The sequence below is a fragment of the Eutrigla gurnardus genome (genome assembly GCF_963514095.1).
Source record: "Eutrigla gurnardus genome assembly, chromosome: 10".
In the NCBI taxonomy this organism is placed as follows: Eukaryota; Metazoa; Chordata; class Actinopteri; order Perciformes; family Triglidae; genus Eutrigla; species Eutrigla gurnardus.
Window position 1 is genome coordinate 14328962 of NC_139924.1, and position 22780 is coordinate 14351741.

Consider the following 22780-nt stretch of genomic DNA (forward strand, 5'->3'; position numbering starts at 1 on the left):
GCAGCTAATGGTTACATTTCTCTAACAATTGAGCATCTTTAAGGTAAGTGAACAGTTTAGCACTCATTGGTTCTTGATTGTTTTTTGTCGTAGTTCCTTATCTGTCCTGATTCAGACTTTCCAATAGTGTTGGGGAGAAGTCCTGCCCCAAACATTCTTGGCAGATTTGAGCCGGCTCCAGCTTGTGGATAAGATCCCTGCCTATATTCTCAGCCGTGAACTCCACTTTCCCACCCCGTCAGCTAGCTTATCAGACTGGTGTTGGCTGTTAAAATGGCACGGCAACAGCAGTCTGTAAGCTGGCTGAAGTTGTGGGCCTTCAGCTCTTCATCTGTTCCACTTGGCTTAAAACTGCACTTCAGCTGGTCTGTTTGTGGCTGCAAGGAACTATGTTCATCCCACATCTGGAAGAGTGTAATGAAAACTATATGAACAATAAAGTGATGAAAGTATCTTCTCTGATTGTCACTTTTCTTTGTACCTACTGAACATAATTGCTTAATTGAACATTCATTCATGTTTTCAACGTGTGATCTTCCTCAGTAGACCGATGCATTCTTGTCTTGGAATTAGATGTTGAAATTGATATTAAAAGGCTTTATGTTGAGTCAGTTTGAAAGCAGATCAACACCCATATTAAATACATTTAATTAAATAGTTCTTACATGTTTCCCTTGAAAAGGAATTGAATGTGTATCCCGCTGACAGTTTTGAAATAAATAATGAAATCATGAAAGTATGTATAAAAATACAAAAACTGCAATGTCCCACATAATGGCATTCCCTTTGGACTAACGGTCCAAGTCCCTCAGCGGTGCTCGTTAGTTCTCTCCTCTTCCTAGCACAGTTGCCGGTAGCTGGAGATGACTTGCTCAAGCGACGTAAAGCTGTCTAGAAAGTCCTCCTCCAAGATTCCAAATTTGACATACTGATGGATGTAGGCCCTGAAACAGAGGGAAGGAAAACGATCGAGAAACGACTGTATGTGAGCTTTACTTCAGCATCTTCAGGGCTCGACGGTAGTATTAAGGCTGCCTCACCTGGACGCAAACATATTCCAGGCTTTCCCCACCATGTCGTCCAGAGGTCTGAGCAGAGCCTGGCTGTTACTGACCAGCGTTGCACTTTTTTCATACTTATTAAAAGGCACTGGGGATTTCCAGGAGTTGAAAGCGTCTTCTGATGGGAGCCAGGAGGTGTACATGGCCGGGTCTTCAAAGCCACCTGTGGACATTACAGAATCCACATGCCTGGTTTGGTTACAACATCAGAGACTGAAAGCTGCTGATGCTGCGGTACAACATTTGACCGTTGTGGATTTCCAACCAGACCTGTCTCTGCGCTGTAGACGTCCTTCCCTCTCAGTATGAGCAGGTTGGCCAGAGAGACGTTAAAGCTGGATCTTGTGAGACTCCCAGTCCGGTCAGAGCCCGCGGCTGGACGCACCTGCCAGTCTATACCTGACGGGACGAACAACGGAGGTCCTCACAAGTGGTTCACCATTTGCCACTCACTCTCAAATCATATTTTATTTAAAGTTATTTTGGTTGTTTTTGCCTTTATCATAGGGAGGACAGCGTGAGAGTCAAAGTTGGGAGAAAGAGGGGGGCGACATGCAGAAATGGCCACCAGTCGGGCCCGCTGCAGTGAGGACTTAGCCTCGGTGCATGGGGCACCAACTCTACCACTGAGCTATCCGTTGCCCTCAGCTTAACAACTTAAACCGAAGAGCCAAGTTGGACGCGACTTGCCTTCCTCCATCTTGGTGTTGGAGACGAGCATCTGTCGCAGGTGTTTGAGCAGGCTCGGCCAGCTGAACGTGCTGTAGGCCATGGAGGAACTGGGCATCTGAGGGATAGTGGACACGCTGAGCAGCTTGTACTCCGGGTGGCACGCCAGGCCGCTCACCAACTCACCTGAGAGAGAAGAACAAGGTCAACGCCAGTGAAGAGACGTGCTGGCTTATGAGGACGGCACAGAAGACATGCAATGACTAGACTGAATGTATGATGGTTCGATCTGCTGATGTCGGCAGAGTCAGTCACTTCCTGGTTCTGTATCAATTAATATGGCTGAATCAGTGGCAGAGGAATATGTTGAAAGTGTAGACTACACTTCTTCTAATCCAGTTCCAGGAAAGCCATGCCCTGTGGGGACGTGCTGTGTGTGTTTCTGAGCCTCGCTCACCCAGCGGATTCCTGCTGTGAACTCCCCGGGAGTCAGCAGTGAGCGCAGGCTGCAGGACGCTGCCCAGCTGGTGAGCGATCACCCCGTTGACGTCCCCGAACGAGATGTGCTTGATGTTGAGCAGCCGGCTGCAGATCCTGTGCACCGTGTCGTTCTCGTGCACCAGGATGGCGTCTGACAGCGGGTAGAGATGAGCCAGCGTCAGCACGGAGTTGTAGTTCTGGACGATCACCTGAAAAGGATGGGGCGAAGGCAGCGCTGATTTAATGGCACGTTAGATCCAGGCAACCAGCCTACGCTCGAAGGCCGCCTCCATACCTCCCCAGTCCCGTACGGCCAGGTGAGGTGGTTGAGGATGAAGGACTTGGGGTAGATGTCTCGGAGACACTGAGTCACGTAGGTGCCGACCCCCGACCCCGTGCCCCCTGCCACACTCATCAGGGCCATGAGTCCGGCCAGCCTGTCGCAGCGCTCCACTTCTCGCCTCACCAGCTCCTCCACCACGTCTCTGTGACGAGGCCCGTGGACACAGAACCTGGCACAAGAGGCACATGAACAGCTTCCCATTTATTTCTATACACAGGGTGAGGTTTTGCTTTATTTGTGTTGTAAAAAATTGACTGATACTAAGTTACATTTGACATGATTACAAACACTTGATCAGATAATTGCCTATGTTTTCTAACAGATTATTAGTTTTTACATATTTTACATTAAAGTTGGCGGCCGAAGTCCTCACCCATTAGCCCAGTTGTTCCCGGAGCCCTGCTTCTGGCTGAAGTATGACGTCTCTCCGTACCTCCACCTGCCAGATTTCGCCGCCCTGCTGATACTCTGGTTGATCACTTTGGGCTCCATGTCAATCAGCACCGCCCTGGCTTCGAGGTCTGGGCGGGGGGGGCAAGACAGTTAAAAGAGAGCGAGGAGGGGGGGTGGTACAGACACAAGAACCGCCTTGTTTCTTCCAGGTGTGTAACTATCCAGGTGTGTCACCATTCAGGTGCCTTACCTCCACGTGCAGTTTGGTGGAAGAATCGCTCAGAGCTGGCTGCGCTGTAAACCTTCCTCTGTCCCTCCTGAGCGTCGCTGCAGATGACGTCAAACAGCTCATGACCCACCTGGTTGCCGCACTGACCGAGCTGAACGGTTACGATGGACATGTTTTCACCCGGGAGAGACGAGTGGAGGATTTCCGGGAGGATCGAGGGTTTTTCCGATCAGAGTATGAGAGCGTACAGTCTGAAATCCGCTGGTGAAGTCAGGCCTTGAGGTGTCATGGCTGCGTCCATGGAGCTGCCACCGTCTTGTTGTTTAAAAGCGCCGCTCGTACTGTTTTCTGCCGCCACGAGACGTTAGGATGGCATTTCCGGCGCAAACTGTCAAAACCTTCAAAATAAAACTCCTATTCAGATAGGGTGAACGGTTGCAAGTTTTTTGAGAATGAGGCGAAATTATTAAATACTTGAACAATTAAATTTAATGAATATAGTTTATTATAATAACACCATTTTTGTTGTTGATATTTTTTATAGCGGTGGTATTAGTAATGGTAACAGTATTATTTTGGATTTTATTATGTTATCATGTATGTGATTAAAATGGACAACCATCAAAAACCTTTCATCAACATACATAACAGCTGATTTCCTCAACTTGGATTTAATATGTCTTGTTTTTCAATGGTTATGTTTTTAGAATAATCCATTTACGCATAGTGCATTTCAGTATTTGGTTGCATAGTATTACAGTATGTGCATAAGAGGTTACACACAGCCAAATAGTTTAGCGGTCACATTCTGGATTATTTTTGAGAGAGGCCAAGATTTATTTTCAGAATGTATTATATTTGGTTTCACTTTATTTTTAGATTTCCCCAAAATGTGTCTCGTATCTAATATCGACATGTTGATGTAAAATCTTGCTATGAATAGCAATGGAAAGATCTAACAGCTTTATTTAATATTTAACTTGTAGTGAAGTCATTAGACTGAAGCGTGAAACGCTGCTGTTTATGACAAAAAAATAAAAGCGAATCACTACGGTTACCGCCCCTTTTGTTGAATGTTGCAGTGCGCATGCTCAGTGTAGTAGCCGGTTATGGCGGCGGTGTGTGTTTGTCCATGAGGTGGGGGGACGCCTGCTTTTCTTGCGGTCTGTGACAGAGCGATCCGAGCGAAGCGCTGCCATGGCTGGAGTGTTTGACATTGATTTGGATCAGCCGGAGGACAATGTCTCCGACGATGAGATTGAGGAGGTACTTGAATGGAGGATGTTGAACGTAACTGCGGGAGTTGTCACAGGAGAAACTCTTCACGCAGAGTAGCTAGCCGTTAGCCTAAGAGCTAGCCTGGTAGCCAGCCAGCCAGCCAGCCACCACAGGCCTGCTCCCGCAGCCGGAGCTCTCAGGCCTTTTCCAACAGGGTGAACAGAGGCTAATGCTAGCTCGCCACCTTTAGCTAAGCCGTTAGCCTGACAGCGATCATGACAGGGCTGTCACTTGTGGTTTTAATGTGCTCGACCGGTAGCGGTGAGCTGCGTGCGTTGCTGACGTCGTCTCGTTTAAAAGCCGTCGTTGTCACGTTGGGAGTTGTGCAAGTAGAGCCGTACTCGGCCGAAGGTGCTGCAGTAATAAATGTGGCTCGGTGTGCAACAGTTATTTTACAGTTGCAGAGCGGGACTGTACGGACGTAAAGCTGCTACCTGTGTTTCTCTGTTCGCACCGAGCGCACCCACAACACAACAGCTGACTGTACAGAAAACTCCATGTGAATTATGAATCAGTGCTCAATCATTTGTAATGTAAATACTGCTTTATGCAGAAGTTAATTCACTATCTTATTAGAGCAAAACCATAATCGCTTGCTATTATAGGAATAGTATAGACATTTCAATACGAGATGATTATTGCACATAAAGGTCATGTAGATATTTTTCATTAAGATAAACAACTTTTGCTTAATATATTGCCTCACGTCCATGTAGTTTGGATTGGGCAACTATTACATCATAGCAACTCTTGTTTGTCAGTGTCACATCACAGCTCCTGTGTTAACTTGAAGCCAAACACCTTTTGTAAACTGGTAGATATTTTGGCTGAAGTTTTTGAACAGTAGGATATATTATATCAATTGTGCTGCAACTAATAATTATTTCCAGCATTAGTTAATCTGACATTAATTTCAGAAAATAGCAATAACAACAAAAAAGAAGAAATAAAATACTTTCAAGTCTACTGGAGCCAAATTTCTGTGTTCAAATGTGTTTTTGTTGTATGACCAAAGCCCCGAAATATTCCGTTCACAGTCGGATCACAATTATATCATGATGGAAGCAGCAAATCCTCAAACAGGAGAAGATGGAACTAGAAAAATGACCACTTGAATAAGCTTAATTCCATATTTAATTGCAGCCCTGATCCTGTTTATAGCTATGACTTTGTAAACGATGACAACATATTGTCATAGTGATTAAACACAATGAAATAGGAAATACAGAAATGTCCTTATGAGATTAAAGTACAGTGTTTAAAAAAAAAAAAAAAGTAAAATTGTAGGAAGAAAGTCAAGTAAGCACTGTTTGCTTACGGACTTGTGTTCACGTTGTGTTTTCTGCTTAACCTTCCAGGTCCAAATCGGTGATATCATGGACCAGTGTAGTGGATTTGAGTTGTAAGTATTCCATTTGTCATTCTTCGTGTAATTTGTTTTATAATGGAACCAGTGAAAAACGAGAGCCCGGTGCATTGAATGTGTCTCTGCAGCAACATGGACGACTGCGAGAAGATTGAGATATCGGAGGACAACGTCAATCAGGGGACGGAGAACATCAGACCGGAGTGCTTCGAGCTGCTGCGGGTCCTGGGGAAAGGTGGTTATGGAAAGGTACTTGTGGTACCCAAGAAGCAGCAAGCCTTGACAAAGTACACGAGAAAGTACACGTAACATGCACACAGTCCTACAAATGCACACCTCGGATTATTTTATTATTTTTCCTTCAATAATGTGAGTTGTAGTGACTCATAATTCTTTCAAGTTTTTGATTTAATGATCTTAACATCATTTCTCCTTTTTGGTGCAGGTCTTTCAAGTTCGAAAAGTTGTTGGAGCTGCAGCGGGCAAAATATTTGCCATGAAAGTTTTAAAAAAGGTACTTTTTTCTGCTTAAATCTCTTCAGTTAGAGAAAATGTCTGGCTGCTCCCAGTTTCTATCCTATGAACGGAATTGCATGCTTGTATTACAAATAAACATGTTGCTTCTGTCTGCAAATATTGGCTGTCCTTGAAGCCAGCGGTGGGGTAAGATTTCACTGCTAGTTGGTAGAATGCCATCTGCGCTGCTGCAGCCTTGGCACTTACAAACACTCTGCCTCAGCCCGTTAGATTCCGCTTCATACTCCCGCTGCTTCTGCTTGATTGACTAAAACGACCCCAGTGACACATCGAAGACCTGCCAGATTCCAACCAGCCGGTGCAGTAATTAGCAGGAAAGCAGCAGGCAGCACAGCTTTGATAAAGGCCTGTAGTTTTTGGGGCCACTAACTATGAAGAATCTCAAAATAATAATAAGATATCAGTCCCGACTTTAATAAAAAAATACTCATTGACACATGTAGTGCTGCATTTAGTCTTTTCCAGATTAAAGGAGATCCCAACAGGTAGAGAGTGCCAAAACAAATGGCAACATACATTCTAGTAAGTGTACAAATACACAATTTGATTTAAAATAATGAGATTTTTTCAGATCAAAGTAAACAATAAAGTTCAGGTTTGTGTCCTAAGATTATACAACTGCAGAAGTTTTAAATGGTATCGCTGCAGTTTACACGGAATTTAAAAACTAGAACATATAGCTGCAACAGCTTTGATGTGGGATGTAACGGATATGGATATTACTACACCGTAAACAAGTAATTATGTCCTAACATGTGAATTATGTGTTATTTTTAATAGCTTGTAACAAAAGTGCTCTAATAAAATAGATTTAATTGTTCAGCTTCACATTATTTCTATTTCAGTCTGTTGTGTTGATTGAAACACATTGAAACCACTGAGAAAAACTTCTAGATGTTTTTTTAATGAATGATTAATGTGTCATATACCAATCATTAATCATCTTAATAACTCTTAGATGAGAACTTTGATTGTGTGTGTGTGTGTGTGTGTGTGTGTGTGTGTGTGTGTGTGTGTGTGTGTGTGTGTGTGTGTGTGTGTGTGTGTGTGTGTGTGTGTGTGTGTGTGTGTGTGTGTGTGTGTGTGTTCGTGTTCGTGTTCATAAATAACTTAAGTCCTATTCTTAGGTTGAACCACTGTAATTCTGAGCTGCTTGATAATCTCACAGGCTCAGCAGTAAGTGGACAAACGCCCAGTTTACGAGTGGGAAGGAGCTTAAATTATTTATATAATCCACGAGTCATGATCGGTTTCAACAAAAAGCGTCAAGACATTTCAAGATGCTTGTACTGCAACTTTAAAATCCAAGGGCTCACCACCAGCCTCCGTCCACCGGTTGGATCTCGAGCTCTTACTGTTGTTGTGACACTTAAAGCTGAAACAACATTGCTGCTGACAGACGGCTCTCTGACAGAAATGGTTAGCAAACAGGAGCAGGAGAGACAGAGTGTGAAGAACAGGAATGTACATATACAACCACAATAGTGCTCTATTGACATCAGTATTCCTCTCTCCTTTATCTCCGTGACATAGCTGTGCCCTACCTCAGATATGGTATAGTGGAATACTTTCTCTCTATTAGAGTCATAATAGAGCCAAAGCAGCAAGCAGCTCGCAGCTCAGCGATACACAGCCTGTTGACAGGAGCGTGAATCCAAACATGCACATTGTTTCACCGCTCGTATCTGCCTGTTTAGTTGACTAATGTCCATGTCCTTCTTCGGGGGCGGGGCCACCAGGCGATGATTGTGCGCAACGCCAAGGACACGGCCCATACGAAGGCAGAGAGGAACATCCTGGAGGAGGTGAAGCATCCCTTCATTGTTGATCTCATCTACGCATTCCAGACAGGAGGGAAGCTGTATCTCATCCTGGAGTACCTGAGTGGTCAGTAGAAACATGCACGCACACACCTGGTACATAACACACACACACCTGGTACACAATACACACCTGGGACACAACACACACACACACACACACACACATGGTACACAACACACACACACGCACACACCTGGTACACAACGCACATATGGTACACAACACACATATGGTACACAACGCACACCTGGTACACAACGCACACCTGGTACACAACACACACACGGTACAGAACACACACACACACACACACACCTGGTACACACACACACACACATGGTACACAACATACACACACACACACACATGGTACACAACACACACACAGTACACAACACACACACCTGGTACACAACACACACCTGGGACAGAATACACACCTTGTACACAACACACACCTGGTACACAACGCACATTCACCTGGTACACAACACACCTGGTACACAACACACACCTGGGACAGAATACACACCTTGTACACAACACACACCTGGTACACAACGCACACATGGTACACAACGCACACCTGGTACACAACGCACACCTGGGACAGAATACACACCTTGTACACAACACACACCTGGTACACAACGCACACATGGTACACAACGCACACCTGGTACACAACGCACACCTGGGACAGAATACACACCTTGTACACAACACACACCTGGTACACAACGCACACCTGGTACACAACGCACAACTGGTACACAACACACACCTGGTACACAACACACACACACACACACACCAGGTACACAATGCACACACCTGGTACACAATACACACTCTGCAGGAAGTGCATGTTCTTAAAGGCGTGTTCATCCGTGCAGGAGGAGAACTTTTCATGCAGCTGGAGAGGGAGGGCATCTTCATGGAAGACACCGCCTGGTGAGCATTGATTCTTTTCATATTGGGAAGTGGTGTTCTAAGAGGAATGGTTATCAGTATCATCTGTTATGAAATCACCATTTGTCTCTCTAGTTTCTATCTGGCAGAGATATCCATGGCTTTGGGCCACCTGCACCAGAAGGGCATCATCTACAGAGACCTGAAGCCAGAGAACATCATGCTCAACAACCACGGTGTGTGTGTTGTCAGCTGTCTGTCTGCTTGGCACACTTTCTCATGGCTTCCGCCAGTTTATTGCAAAAGCCACATAGCATTAGGCGATTTTGTACCATTTATTTGTTGGTGAGTAAATGATGCTGACCTCCTGGAGAAACAAGCTAAGTTCCCGTGATAGTTAGTCCTGACTAACCACATTATCTCCTTTACATGACATGCCGCTCCTTAGAGTTTTGCTCAGATTTGTTTAATATTCCTTTTGAATGGTTTAACTGATAGCATTAATTGCTTAGAATAGAACTAATGTTGGTTAATTATTAATATCCCTGGCGCAAAACATCACCAATCCTTAAGCACAACCTTCATGCTACACGAATGCCAGTAAATAAAGACGGAGTATGTGTGGTTTTCCTTCCAGGCCATGTAAAGCTGACAGACTTTGGACTGTGTAAAGAGTCGATTCACGACGGCACAGTCACCCACACTTTCTGTGGCACCATCGAATACATGTAAGTCATTTTCCTCTTTGATACGCGTGCGTACTTTTGACGCGATGACATGAATTCATTAGTGAGAGATGTGCACTCGTGTCGTCGCAGGGCGCCAGAGATCCTGATGAGAAGCGGACACAACAGAGCGGTGGACTGGTGGAGTCTGGGTGCTCTGATGTACGACATGCTCACAGGAGCGGTCAGTGAAGCTTTTCCTACTATACTACTCATAAAATATCAGTCATAATTCGTGAGTGTTTGAGTAACTCTCCTTTCCCCCACTGTAGCCGCCATTCACTGGTGAAAACCGAAAAAAGACCATTGACAAGATCCTGAAGTGTAAGCTCAGCCTCCCACCCTACCTCACACAAGAAGCCAGAGATCTCCTGAAACGGGTATCTCCTGTTTGTTTAAAGCTTATACTACGTGTGTTTATCCAAAAATAAACGTGTGTAAGTATCCTTTTGACGTTTGGCTGCTGGTTGTGCAGTTGCTGAAGAGAAACGCCTCGTCGCGGCTGGGAGCGGGAGCCGGCGATGCCACGGAGGTGCAGGTGAGAGAAAACATTATGAAAGGAGCAACACTCATCCTCTTGTATGTGGGGGAAGCTGTGGTTACATGAAGGGCAGTTTGTTTAACCTCTCCCAGACACAGAAGCTATGTTTTATGGCCCTCTGTTGGTATTTGACATCCCATAGGCCCATCCTTTCTTCAGACACATCAACTGGGAGGACTTGCTGGCTCGGAAAGTGGAGCCCCCCTTCAAACCTTTCCTGGTGAGTATCAGAGGAGTTCTGAGTTGGATCTGACAATATTTTAGTATGAGAATGTTGGATAAATTGTGAATTGGCAGCGAACTTCTGTTGAGTAGCGTCTGTTTTTTCTGTGAGATCGAGATGCGGTTTTATTCCGGTTCCCTTCCCGGACTAAACCAACCGAGCAGGTTTCAGTAACTGAACCCTTGCTCTCTTGTTTCAGACCTGCGTGTTGTGAGTCGACACATCCGCTCATGTTGCTGCACCTCCTCACCTGTGTTTTTCCCTCCCTGCTGTCTTTGCAGCAATCAGCCGAAGACGTGAGTCAGTTCGACTCGAAGTTCACCAGTCAGACGCCCGTCGACAGCCCGGATGACTCGACCCTCAGTGAAAGTGCAAATCAAGCCTTCCTGGTAATCTCTCTAAGTACATTTTTGTCTTGATCTGCCTCAACGCCAGCAAAAGCATCTGCCGCAGGCATTATGGTTTTTAGAGCCGTCGTCCGGTCCATTCACATGACTTCCCAACAGCCTGAGACAAACATCCACTTGCACTCAAGATTGAACTGATGGGAATTCAAGGTTGTGGTCAAAGGTCACCTCAAAAAACACCTTTTTTTTGCTCATCCTGACAATTTTGGATAAAATGATGAAGTGATGACAATGGTGGTAATTCTCTATATGACTTGATAGGCGAGATTCTGCTAAAAGTTAATGTTTTCAGGAACAAGTTAAGAACCGAATGACTCACAAGCTCATACTGGAAGGTTGCGCTTCCCGTTGCTGTCCTCGGCCATTCCCTTAATGTCTTCCTGCCCCTGGTGTCTTTGTTTCCGTAGGGCTTTACATACGTCGCTCCGTCAGTCCTCGGTAACATCAAAGAAAAGTTCTCATTTGAGCCAAAAATCCGCTCACCTCGACGGATCATGGGCAGCCCAAGAACACCTCTGAGGTACGTCTGCAGCAAACATATAGCTGACAAAAACAACCTTGTATTCTGGCCTCACTTTGTTGCATCGACATTCTGTCATGCAGAATCATTTAGGATTGTTTCAAATGCCTCTCAGTGACGTCCGTCCGTGTTCCTCCACTCCTTTGTCCTTTCAGCCCAGTGAAGTTCTCAGGGGGGGAGTGCTGGGCCCGGAGCCCCCTTCTCCCCGGCGCAGGACCAAGCGTCCTCCAGTCACCTCAGGACCAGGCCATGGAGCTGTCCACCCCGGAGCAGATGGACGTCACATCCAGCTCCGAAGCCTCGGCCCCTCTTCCCATCCGTCAGCCTGCCGGGAGCAACCTGGCTCATATGAAGCAGCAAGCCTATCCGGTCGTTGCCAAGCGGCCCGAGCATTTACGTATGAACCTATGACCCGCCGCACCTATTTAGGAGAATTTCTTTGACTTTTTTTGGGGGGGGAGTATTTTTTAAGAAACAGCAAAAAGATATGGATTCTAGAGACGATTACAATCCAAAATTGCACAGCCGCACACTCCATATACTGTCACAACCTGGAGTTTGTGCGCGGGTCTCCAGCAGTTAAGAGCTACCGACGACATCACCGCCTCACCACTTCTCCTCCACCTCAGGTCTCAGGACCTTTAGTCTTCTGACCCTCCCTTCCTGAACTGGACTAGTAGGACCGGAAAGCTTTCGAGGAGCCACGGCCTTTTGTGCATCGCGGAAATCAAAGGCGATAACGTATCACACAGTATGCGAGCGATTTACTCTCAAATCAGTGAGTCTGCTGTGCAAGATTACGTCCGAAGTGCTTTGTGCGATCTGAATGCGTGCCAGTGACGCAATTTGCTTCCATTGGGAGGTTTTGACGGAAAAAAATGATAATGCTTCCCGGCTCGGAATGAAATTATGAATTAGGTTTGTTTATTGAAACAAATCAAAGAAATGATCGCTATGAGCAGCGGACAAGCAGAGGTTCTATTGATGAATATAGCTTTATGTCTTATAATGTTTTACAAAATGGATGAATTAACTGTGCTATTCATCAAAGATGAATCAGAGAGCCGAAATTAAACAAGAAAAAACAAGTGGACATTTTACATTCTTTTGGCGTTGTTGTTGTTGTGGATGGCTTATTTGATGTGGGAAGCGTACTTGAATGATCAGCTCTCGGTGCACGCTACACTGGGGTGTATCGCTGGATACGTCGACATGATCACCATGACAACCCAAATACTGATCTAGGTGCTGCTTTGTGTGACCCCTCTTCAGTCGCCCAGGAGACGTCCGGGGCCCCCATCTGACCCCTGGAGCCCCCATCTGACCCCTGAGCTCAAACTGGAGGCCGCGGCACCAGTTGATCTGGACACCGTTTGCAGTTGCGGGGTTTAATGCTCCAAAAACCTCGGGACAACATTACAGCCTCTTACATCAGCGTTGACTTGTTTAGGAGGGACATTTTAGAAGTCCTGAAAAAGCAAGGAAAATTATAATAAAAAAATAATTAAAATCGAATGCATCATGTCTTCATTTGTACGCAGATAACCATTTGTATTCAAACTTTTAGGAAAAACATCTGAAGACCTCACAAGAGTGTATGTTTTTTAATTTCTTATACAATTTTTTTCATCTCATCAACATTGAATCCTATGAATGTCAGTTCCTCACATTCATCGTCAGAACATTAGAGCTGCTGCTGCTGCTAGCATTTCTCTCAAACGCCCTTTACCTTTATATGAACGGAGGTTTGGAGTCAAAAGTTGTGCAAAGTAAAAAAAATCAACAAATAAACTAAAGGATTATGTGAAATAAATTAAAACCCTGATATATTTTACTGTTGAAATAACCATTTACCACCACCAAAAAACAATTTTAAAGATTACAGAAACTCATTTAAAACCCTGATCCAAAATATTATTTAAAAAAAAATGCCCATGTTGATTGTCGCGCAATCAAATATCATGTTTGCAAAGAAAATGAAAACAAATTTTGTGCACTGTTAATGGAAGAAGCGCTCCAAATCCTAAAGAAAGGCCCAATAAACACTTAAGCAAAGTCATGTGGTCTGAAATTAACTCATGTGATAAGTTAATGTACAACATGAGGGCCTTTTCAGAGGAATCACGAGTCGAAAAACAACAGCTACTTAGGAACGTTTGACCTTTTTCACGAGAAATCAAACTATGCAAAATGAGTTTAAAAATGAGGTTTATCCTTACATGAACCCTGATTGTGTGCTTTAACATTTACATTTAACAGAGCAGTTGGATTTCCAGTGTTGGCTTTAAAAGAAAATATCGTAACATTCGGTTCATATACGAAATATAAACAGGGCATCAACGTATAGAGTTTCTCACCAAGGCTGCTGGTCTCTGGGTGTTAAAATGTCTTAATTAGGACTCCTATTGTAAATTGTTGCATCAACAGTTAGTATACAGCATATTGACCTTTCATATACAATGTGACTCAATAATAATGCACCTATAAAACTGGAAATGCTGGGAGAAAATAACATTCCAACCAGGTCATAACAGCTCAAAGCTGGGATGTCCAGTTTTGCTATTAATTATATAAATTGATCCTATGATGGATAAAACCGAGTTATGGAAAGTTTGGGAGAATAAAAGATTGCTCCCATTGAAAACATTTAATATTTTAACCAGTGATGATATTAATAACCATGAAGTTCTGCATAAGGAATGTGCACTCGGCATCATATTCTCACATGTAAGAACTGAAGTAATAGGAAATGATGTTTTGTGTGGTCTAGCAAAGTACAGTACATTACTGGAAAACAATGTTACTATGCATGTTTATTCATTTTTACTGCTTGATCCTCAAATGTCTGGAATGGTCCATCCCATGGTCATTGAACTCAAACAGGGTCGGCTTTGAAAGACTTTGAAACACTAAACAAGGCACAAATCAATTCAAATAAAAATGATTTCAAAACACTGGTTCAAGCATCTGAGTCAGGCAGCAGTGAAAGGTCGTCTTCTCATTCACTTTAACTATGTTTTACCTTTAGTGTCCTTTGAATATGGATTAAATGAAGACTGGCCAGGAAGGTACACGAGAGTCTGAGGGCAAAAACTACACAGAACAACTGCACTTCACACAGACACTCAACAAACTGGCTACCCAAGCATGTTATAGCAAATCCATGAAGTCATTTGAACATATTCTTTGACTCAGCTCGTTTGGTTAGGCTGTTCGAAGCAGCAGAATGTGGTTTCAGAAGAAAAAACTCAAGTTCTCAGCTAGTCTGACGGGTTGCTTCAGTTTTCAGGCCACTGATAAAGTTTACACGAATAATGAGGAGGAGACAAATGTTGACCTACGGAGAGACAATGGTGTCCTTTATGTACTTCAAGGTGGGAAAGTGTGCAAGTGTTTTCTGAACAGTTTGTCTGCCATTTAGCAGTTTTTGGAGCAGACTATGTGGAGATGCAAGAAAAGAAAGAAAGACGTCTGCGGTGTCGTCACTGATCAGCTCTGCACCTCCATGCGGTGGGCGGCTGGTCCTGCAGCTGCCTCATCTTCTTCCCTAGCCACACCCACCAGGCCAAACCAATCACAACACACACCACTGACTCCACGTAGTACCCGTCTAGTGTGGTCACACAGACGCCACCCTCCTTGACGCACAGCTGGAGATCGGAACAGGGACAAAGGAATGTGTCAAGTCTAGGTGATGATATGCGCCGCTGTGCAGATTTGCCCTCGCTGCCTACTTACCCCTGCCGCCTCCGGAGAGCCACAGCTCTGCCCAACAGCCCCCTGACACTCCTTAGACGTCAGCGGATCCACCATCCACAGAGCCAGAGTGGAGGGCCAGTTTCCACCGAGGTTGGTGACCGTGTTCAGCATGGTCATGTAGGTCCCACCAATGAGGGGGTCGCTCACTTTGGCATGGAAGGCCATGCAGGCCACGTACATACTGTACAACGCCACCTGTGGTAGTAACACGTCACTCAATTTTCAAAACTTAGCATGCCATATAAGTACTTCTTTTTCGATGTTAGAAATCCAAGGTGCATAATAAAAAATAAAAAAATCGTATCCTTTTAAAAAGACAAATTAATGAAACGATCATGAAAACGTAACTTCCCTAATTTAAATATGCCAGAAATGGAAAAAAACAAAAAAAAGGAAAACTAGAAAGGGAAGGGGGTAACTTCCTTATCCCGGATACTTTGGATTTTCTGACATCTGCTGGTCGAGACAAGTTTGACAAGGAGAAACTGGGAATCGAACCCGGGGAATCGAACCCGGGACCTGCTACCTACTACACCACCGTGCCCCACTTTCACGTGCCATTATGTAAAAAAAATATATATACAGTGCTGGCCAAAAGTATTGGCACCCCTGCAATTCTGTCAGATAATGCTCAATTTCTCCCAGAAAATGATTGCAATTACAAATGTTTTGATATTAAAATGTTCATTTCTTTTGTCTTCAATGGAAAACCACAAAAAGAATTGTCAAAAAGCCAAATTGGATATAATTCCACACAAAACATAAAAAAGGGGGTGGACAAAAGTATTGGCACCCTTTGAAAAATCATGTGATGCTTCTCCAATTTGTGTCATTAACAGCACCTGTTACTTACCTGTGGCACATAACATGTGGTGGCAATAACTAAATCACACTTGCAGCCAGTTAAAATGGATTAAAGTTGACTCAACCTCTGTCCTGTGTCCTTGTGTGTACCACATTGAGCATGGAGAAAAGAAAGAAGACCAAAGAACTGTCTGAGGACTTGAGAAGCAAAATTGTGAGGAAGCATGGGCAATCTCAAGGCTACAAGTCCATCTCCAAAGACCTGAATGTTCCTGTGTCTACCGTGCGCAGTGTCATCAATACGTTTAAAGCCCATGGCACTGTGGCTAACCTCCCTAGATGTGGACGGAAAAGAAAAATTGACGAGAGATTTCAACGAAAGATTGTGCGGATGGTGGATAAAGAACCTCGACTAACATCCAAACAAGTTGAAGCTATCTTGCAGTCCGAGGGTACAACAGTGTCAACCCGTACTATCCGTCGGCGTCTGAATGAAAAGGGACTCTATGGTAGGATACCCAGGAAGACCCCACTTCTGACCCAGAGACATAAAAAAGCCAGGCTGGAGTTTGCCAAAACTTACCTGAGAAAGCCACAAACGTTTTGTAAGAATGTTCTCTGGTCAGATGAGACAAAAGTAGAGCTTTTTGGGAAAAGGCATCAACATAGAGTTTACAGGAGAAAAAACGAGGCCTTCAAAGAAAAGAACACGGTCCCCACAGTCAAACATGGCGGAGGTTCCCTGATGTTTTGGGGTTGCTTTGCTGCCTCTGGCACTGGACTGCTTGACCGTGTGCATGGCATTATGAAGTCTGAAGACTACCAACAAATTTTGCAGCATAATGTAGGGCCCAGTGTGAGAAAGCTGGGTCTCCCTCAGAGGTCATGGGTCTTCCAGCAGGACAATGACCCAAAACACACTTCAAAAAGCACTAGAAAATGGTTTGAGAGAAAGCACTGGAGACTTCTAAAGTGGCCAGCAATGAGTCCAGACCTGAATCCCATAGAACACCTGTGGAGGGATCTCAAAATGGCAGTTTGGAGAAGGCACCCTTCAAATCTCAGGGACCTGGAGCAGTTTGCCAAAGAAGAATGGTCTAAAATTCCAGCAGAGCATTGTAAGAAACTCATTGATGGTTACCGGAAGCGGTTGTTCGCAGTTATTTTGTCTAAAGGTTGTGCTACCAAGTATTAGGCTGAGGGTGCCAATACTTTTGTCCCGCCCATTTTTGGAGTTTTGTGTAAAATGATAATTGATTTGACTTTTTTTCCCATTCTCTTTTGTGTTTTTTCATTGCAAGCAAAATAAATGAAGATATTAATACCAAAGCATTTGTAATTGCAATCATTTTCTGGGAGAAATTGAGCATTATCTCACAGGATTGCAGGGGTGCCAATACTTTTGGCCAGCACTGTATATATGAGACAGTGACAAACATCCATCTGTGTGTCAACAATTCATGTTTTGAAAGACTAAACAAAAGTCTACAGCCATGATAGCAGCGCTGCAAGGCTGTGCTAAGCTAAATGCTAAGCTAAATGCTAACATGTTTGCTATGTTCGCTTTGCAAAGCATGCTAACATTTCTTCGTTAGCAGGCGAGGCTCATTAGTATTTGCGGGTATTTCGTCATAAACCAAAGTATTACACAAACTGTAAAATTGCCTGTTGTGCTCAGTCATGTTAAAGACGGTACAAACCTGATGCAATGCGTAGCTAAGCAGCACTATGGCGTAGTAGTAAAGAGGGAACCCTCCTTCTTCCTTCACACTGGGGGTCCACCACACCAGCACAGCGTACCCCAGTCCTATGAGCAGCCTGCAACCACAAAACAGCAACACGCCGCTAGCTTTTAGCTTTTACCAAATGTGGCTTGTGGGCCTGTGTGTGTGTGTGTGTATGTGTGTGTGTGTGTGTGTGTGTGTGTGTGTGTGTGTGTGTTGCAACCTAAAAGGGAAGGCCTTGTAGAAGACATCCAGAGGTCTGGGTCCTGCTGTGTATTTACTGATGATCACAGGTAGCAGGATCTGAAGCGGCACCATGGGCACTGCCAGCAATGCCAGCTGCTCTTTTGGGACTCCAGCCTCCACCAGCTTCAGGCCCGTCACTGCATCTGCTGCCGAGAAGCCGATCTGAAACACGACGAGAAGACACACACGGGAGACATCGTTCATTCACAATGTGATATTCATGGGAAACACTTTCAAAGTTGTGTTTCCAATGGTGAAGCAAATGTGTATCTATTCGTGCTCAAGTACTTTAGCAGTGAGAAGCAGGGCACAGAAGGTGAAGACTGTGGGCATCTTGATGATAGAGAAGAGCAGCTTGTAGGTTTTCGTGACGCCCTGGGTTTCCACGTGGACTTTCCTCTTCCCTTTGATTTGCTCATTTTCCCTTTTTATAATGGCTACCAATGTCGTGGAAACCAGGAACACTATTCCCCAAAAGAACAGGAAGTCTGCAGCAGAAGAAGAAGAGAAAACATTAGAAAATACATTTTATTGAACTTCCAGCTCTGTTGTCAAGTATCACAAAAACCTTGTGGGCCGAGGGATGAATAGTACCCGACAAGGTGACGATGCCTGTGTCCTTGGGCTCAAATCTAAGGTATTTGTTGCAGAAGTCGGCCGACTCCAGAGCCAGAAAGAGCACATTCCCCAGGAAGTATCCAGCTGTCTGGCCCACGGAGTTGCATGTAGAAGCGTATCCCACATTCTCTCTGGATAACATAGTCAGGGCCCAGCCATCCACAGCTATGTCCTTAGAGGCAGAGGAGGTAGAGCCATTGGAGAGCAGGAGATAAAGGAAGACTGTGTGTGTGTGTTACAGTGTTGCCGATCACCTACCTGTGTGGCTGCCAGGAAGGCCAGCATGAAGAAGACTGCAGTGAGCGTCATCACATTCGGCCCTCCCTCACTGTGCATCAGTGAGTTGACCGTCACAGAGAGGTAGAGCATGAAGAGGCCCAGCAGGTACTGTGTGGGCACCAGCCATGACTTTCTGCAGGATCAGGTGGGTGGTTAAAAAAAACATTATCAGGAAGAAGACCAAAAAAAAACCATCAAAATGAGCGGTATACATGCTTACCTTCTGCCAAACCTGCTGCAGTAGAGAGCGTCTACCAGTGGTGCCCAGAGAAGCTTGAGACTAAACGGCCAGAAGACGAAGCTGAAGAAGGCTTGGTCTTTGTAGCTGACGCTCTTACTCTGTAGGATGAGAGGGATGCTCCCAGCCAGTCCCAGGGGAATCCCTTGCAGCACGTATAAGAATAGAAGAAGCATCACATTCCCCAGCTCTCCACGGATCCCGGGCCGGACTCTGTGCCTCCTGTCCTCAGAGTCCGACCCTTTGATGAGACCTTCTGCTTCCTCTTCTAGCTCTGGTTCCGAGGAGCTCAACTCTCCCCCGTCCATGACCCTCACGTTTTCAGATAGGAAGGTGGCACCCACCATCTTCCTTTGCCGGCCGTTCTTTTGCGTCACCAAATCGGAGTGCTCCATGTTGGAACAGTGGGCATCAAACCCGCTGCACCCTCAGCAAATCTGCAGGGGGGGGATAATAGGAGAGCATTGAAGCAGCTTTACCGACAGCATCTCTCTGAAGACGCCGTGAATATTGACAATGATTTGAATTCCATTGAGATTGTTGTTTTTATTTGGAAGGCACAATGACAGACAGACAAGTGGTTCATAGCAAGAATAAAGACAAAAAAACAAATTACAATACAATACTGAATAGACAGGTTTGTGTAACACTAGTGAACAGCCAACGTGATGAGTGGAAACACATTCAGTGAACTAGGAGCAGTTAAATATTCTCTCTCTACACACACACACACACACGCACACACGCACACACACACACGCACACGCACACACACGCACCTGTTAGAGTGTAAAGAAATACACAATTGTGTATGGGGTGAAAGGTGAAGGTTACACTTCCAGAGACTGGAAAAAAAAGATCAAGAATTGCGTTGAATTAAAAATGAGGATTATTAATGTAAATTAATAGGTCGATCGCTTTTTCAGGTCATATTAAGTATAAACTGGTTGTCCGCAGTGTGAAAGAAGTCATAGTTATAATAATAACATAATACTTACTGTCTGGCTGAGTCTCGAACAGGAAGTAATTTAGACTAATTATGGAGTGGATCATTATTGTGTTGACGTAAGGGGCAATATCGAGTTAAATTCACAAAACTATGAAATACATATTCCCGGGAGATGGATGAGAGAGAGATAAATAATGAAAACACACAAGCGTCAGATGTATTCATGCATACCTGGTGATGATGACAGCATGCCAAACACAAGCAGAGACACGGAACACAAACGGCGGGATTACACAGCAAATCATCCGGAAGTCAATTTTATTCTACGATCGATTAGTCGCAGATCGGCGACATCTCAATGAAGGTAAGAAACACAAGAAGATTACTACCGTTGGGCACAAACAGTTTACATCGGCGAACATCAACAGAGAGGAGCCAGGAAGTGCGGCGTGTGCGACGTCTAAATGTGTCCGGCGCCTATAGCTGACGTGTCAGAGCCAACTGAAAGGAGTTCCGCCTCTGTGCTGACAGGCACGCATACATACATACATACATACATACATACTGTACACCAGTGGCTAGTTATGGTTAGCAGGGCTGTGTCATTAGAGGCTGGAAATACCACACAAATAATTACATCAGTTCTGCGAAACGGCCAATTAACCAGCAGAATTAAAAAAATAAATTAACAGAGGCGTGAAAATAAAGTAAAGATACATAATGTAAAAATACACCAAGAAAACCTGAGTTTCATCATCATCATCATCATCATCATCATCATCATCATCATCATCATCATCATCATCATCAATCACAGTAAGGCAGACAAATGTGTAATTGTATCTGTTAGCAAGTATTTTTGAGTGTAATAGACAATAATTAATGTGTTGCATATTAATTAGGCAAGTGTACTATGTATGCACTTTTAAATGACTGGACAATATGAAGTGTATGATGAAAGTTTTGATTTATTAATTCAATCATTCATTCACTATCTATTAAATTGTATTATTATTATTATTATTATTATTATTATTATTATTATTATTATTATTATTATTATTATTATTATTATAGTTAGTAGTAGTAGTAGTAGGATTTCCTGTTCCTAAACAGAGATGCATTTCAGTAGCCTACTGGAAAATATAATTTGGTTAACCAAGACATCATTCCCAATTGATTGATTGATTGATTGATTGAATGATTGATTGAAAAAAATCAATCTTAATATTAAGAAAACATTTAATCAATTTAGATAAATAACTCAATATAAAATGAGGGCCACTAAAACTACAATATCATTGCAAAAACCACCTCAAATGTGTTGCCCTGTTCCATAAAAACAACCTAAGCTGACTTCTTTAAGCCCCTGTCATATTTAAAGACTTAATGTTATTAAACTTTGATTGAGAGCATTGAGGCACTAAAGCGTGACTTCCAGGTGGTAGTCTGAGGATCCAAATTAGAGTGTACAATAAAAAATTGAGTGAAATCCAAATTAAGAACAAAGTAGGCCACCCACGTTATTCTTGAGCCGAAACCAAACTCAAACATTCTCCTCCAACAAAAGACATTTTGGTAGTGGTGAATGCCCCACATTTGAGTTAGAGGTAATGAACGACTGCACGCTCTGTCTTGTGGTTGCTGGGAGTTCATGTGAAGCCGCTTATCCACACAGATGGCATGTGACAACATAAAGGCGTATTTGGATGGATGAGCATGTGATAACAGGAGCACTGTAACCATGTGAGAGGATGTCAATCGACCGCAAAATGTCAGAAAATGGGAAAATAATATACCTAATTTTCACTCTATATTATTGCACTTATACTATGATCATTACCCAGACAAAACGAGAGGATAAGCTCCTTTATAATTCCAACAAACTTCCATATTTAAGTGTTTTTTAAAAATCTGTTTAACTTCTGCTACAGCCCCCCAAAAGGCCTCCTATTTTTGTCTCAATTGGTTTGTGGTTATCTGAATAATTGCAAATTTGTTTTTGAATATGCACCAATAAAAGCACAATGTTAGCTCTTATAACACTGGCTTGAATGATCACATCATGCCATACCTGTCTTGTAGGGATGATCTTTGTTAAAATATACAGTACATGATACACTGAAACTAAATGATCAAAACAGAGGGTGATCAGGGGCGCACAGATCAGTTTCACCCTGTGGTCTGTGATGGATTAATCCAACCATGCTCACTGGTTCACCTGGGAGCATTCACTGAAGAGGAAGCACTTTAATGGGTTTGTTGGAGTTCTTTGAACACTGGAAATTGACACCTAGCAGCCAAACAGAAATGAGTAGTTTCCACAATTGTGTTGCAACGTGTTTTTCACTCCATTTTCCACAGGATGGCGCTACCATCGCATCCGAGTGTCTCATTACCCCAGTGCTTCTCCACCTCTATGTACCTTTAAAACATTTTAAATGGCCCATCGCAGGCGTGTTTATTGAACGTTTGTTTTTACCCCATAACCTGTGAATCATAGGAATAACTCACCAGAATCACTGATCTGCAGGAGCAGTCGTTCCCAGACCTTTTCAGTCAGGCTGTTTGAAATGTTGGGAAAGATTCTTCAAATTGTAATAGTCTAAAGTCTTATTCCTTTATTGTTCCCAAATTAATGACAACCATGGACTT

General features: G+C 43.8%; 3 protein-coding genes across 4 annotated transcripts; 1 reads left to right on the plus strand and 2 right to left on the minus strand.

The window, feature by feature from the left end:
- Positions 1 to 517: 517 nt before the first annotated feature.
- On the minus strand, positions 518 to 3607 carry tubd1 (tubulin, delta 1). The gene is made up of 8 exons (XM_084020198.1): positions 3197 to 3607; positions 2927 to 3074; positions 2506 to 2722; positions 2188 to 2419; positions 1752 to 1916; positions 1332 to 1460; positions 1041 to 1224; positions 518 to 944 (listed from the first exon to the last, which is right to left on the minus strand). Exons 1-8 carry the CDS (start codon positions 3345 to 3347, stop codon positions 839 to 841), a joined length of 1332 nt encoding a protein of 443 aa, XP_083876324.1. The 5' UTR covers positions 3348 to 3607; the 3' UTR covers positions 518 to 838.
- A 627-nt stretch (positions 3608 to 4234) lies between these two features.
- On the plus strand, positions 4235 to 13000 carry rps6kb1b (ribosomal protein S6 kinase b, polypeptide 1b). Its single transcript, XM_084020191.1, has 15 exons — positions 4235 to 4441; positions 5812 to 5855; positions 5948 to 6068; positions 6265 to 6333; positions 8096 to 8243; positions 9077 to 9134; positions 9228 to 9328; positions 9730 to 9820; positions 9911 to 10001; positions 10090 to 10197; positions 10293 to 10355; positions 10501 to 10578; positions 10863 to 10970; positions 11396 to 11508; positions 11664 to 13000. Exons 1-15 carry the CDS (start codon positions 4373 to 4375, stop codon positions 11917 to 11919), a joined length of 1518 nt encoding a protein of 505 aa, XP_083876317.1. The 5' UTR covers positions 4235 to 4372; the 3' UTR covers positions 11920 to 13000.
- Positions 13001 to 13097: 97 nt separating this feature from the next.
- On the minus strand, positions 13098 to 20584 carry slc33a1 (solute carrier family 33 member 1). Of its 2 annotated transcripts, none has more exons than XM_084020190.1 (9): positions 20515 to 20584; positions 19159 to 19613; positions 18918 to 19071; positions 18636 to 18831; positions 18330 to 18529; positions 18019 to 18203; positions 17772 to 17889; positions 15247 to 15462; positions 13098 to 15158 (listed from the first exon to the last, which is right to left on the minus strand). In XM_084020190.1, the coding sequence occupies exons 2-9, from the start codon at positions 19569 to 19571 to the stop codon at positions 14991 to 14993; spliced, it is 1650 nt and encodes a 549-aa protein (XP_083876316.1). In that variant the 5' UTR covers positions 19572 to 19613; positions 20515 to 20584; the 3' UTR covers positions 13098 to 14990. The 2 variants fall into 2 exon arrangements, with proteins under 2 accessions (XP_083876316.1, XP_083876315.1); XM_084020189.1 differs by having other exon boundaries at positions 20357 to 20558.
- Positions 20585 to 22780: the final 2196 nt, after the last annotated feature.

Bases quoted from the DNA above. Each gene is read 5' to 3' on its own strand.
- tubd1 (XM_084020198.1), bottom strand. From the start codon at position 3,347: ATGTCCATCGTAACCGTTCAGCTCGGTCAGTGCGGCAACCAGGTGGGT. The intron at 3,075-3,196 runs GTAAGGCACCTG...CCCCCCGCCCAG, and splicing joins CCACCAAACTGCACGTGGAG to ACCTCGAAGCCAGGGCGGTG. The intron at 2,420-2,505 runs GTATGGAGGCGG...CATCCTTTTCAG, and splicing joins GGCCGTACGGGACTGGGGAG to GTGATCGTCCAGAACTACAA.
- rps6kb1b (XM_084020191.1), top strand. From the start codon at position 4,373: ATGGCTGGAGTGTTTGACATTGATTTGGATCAGCCGGAGGACAATGTC. The intron at 6,069-6,264 runs GTACTTGTGGTA...TTTTTGGTGCAG, and splicing joins GGAAAGGTGGTTATGGAAAG to GTCTTTCAAGTTCGAAAAGT. The intron at 9,135-9,227 runs GTGAGCATTGAT...TTGTCTCTCTAG, and splicing joins TTCATGGAAGACACCGCCTG to TTTCTATCTGGCAGAGATAT.
- slc33a1 (XM_084020190.1), bottom strand. From the start codon at position 19,571: ATGGAGCACTCCGATTTGGTGACGCAAAAGAACGGCCGGCAAAGGAAG. The intron at 18,832-18,917 runs GTAGGTGATCGG...TCTGCCTCTAAG, and splicing joins CCTTCCTGGCAGCCACACAG to GACATAGCTGTGGATGGCTG. The intron at 17,890-18,018 runs GTTGCAACACAC...TTGTGGTTGCAG, and splicing joins TACAAGGCCTTCCCTTTTAG to GCTGCTCATAGGACTGGGGT.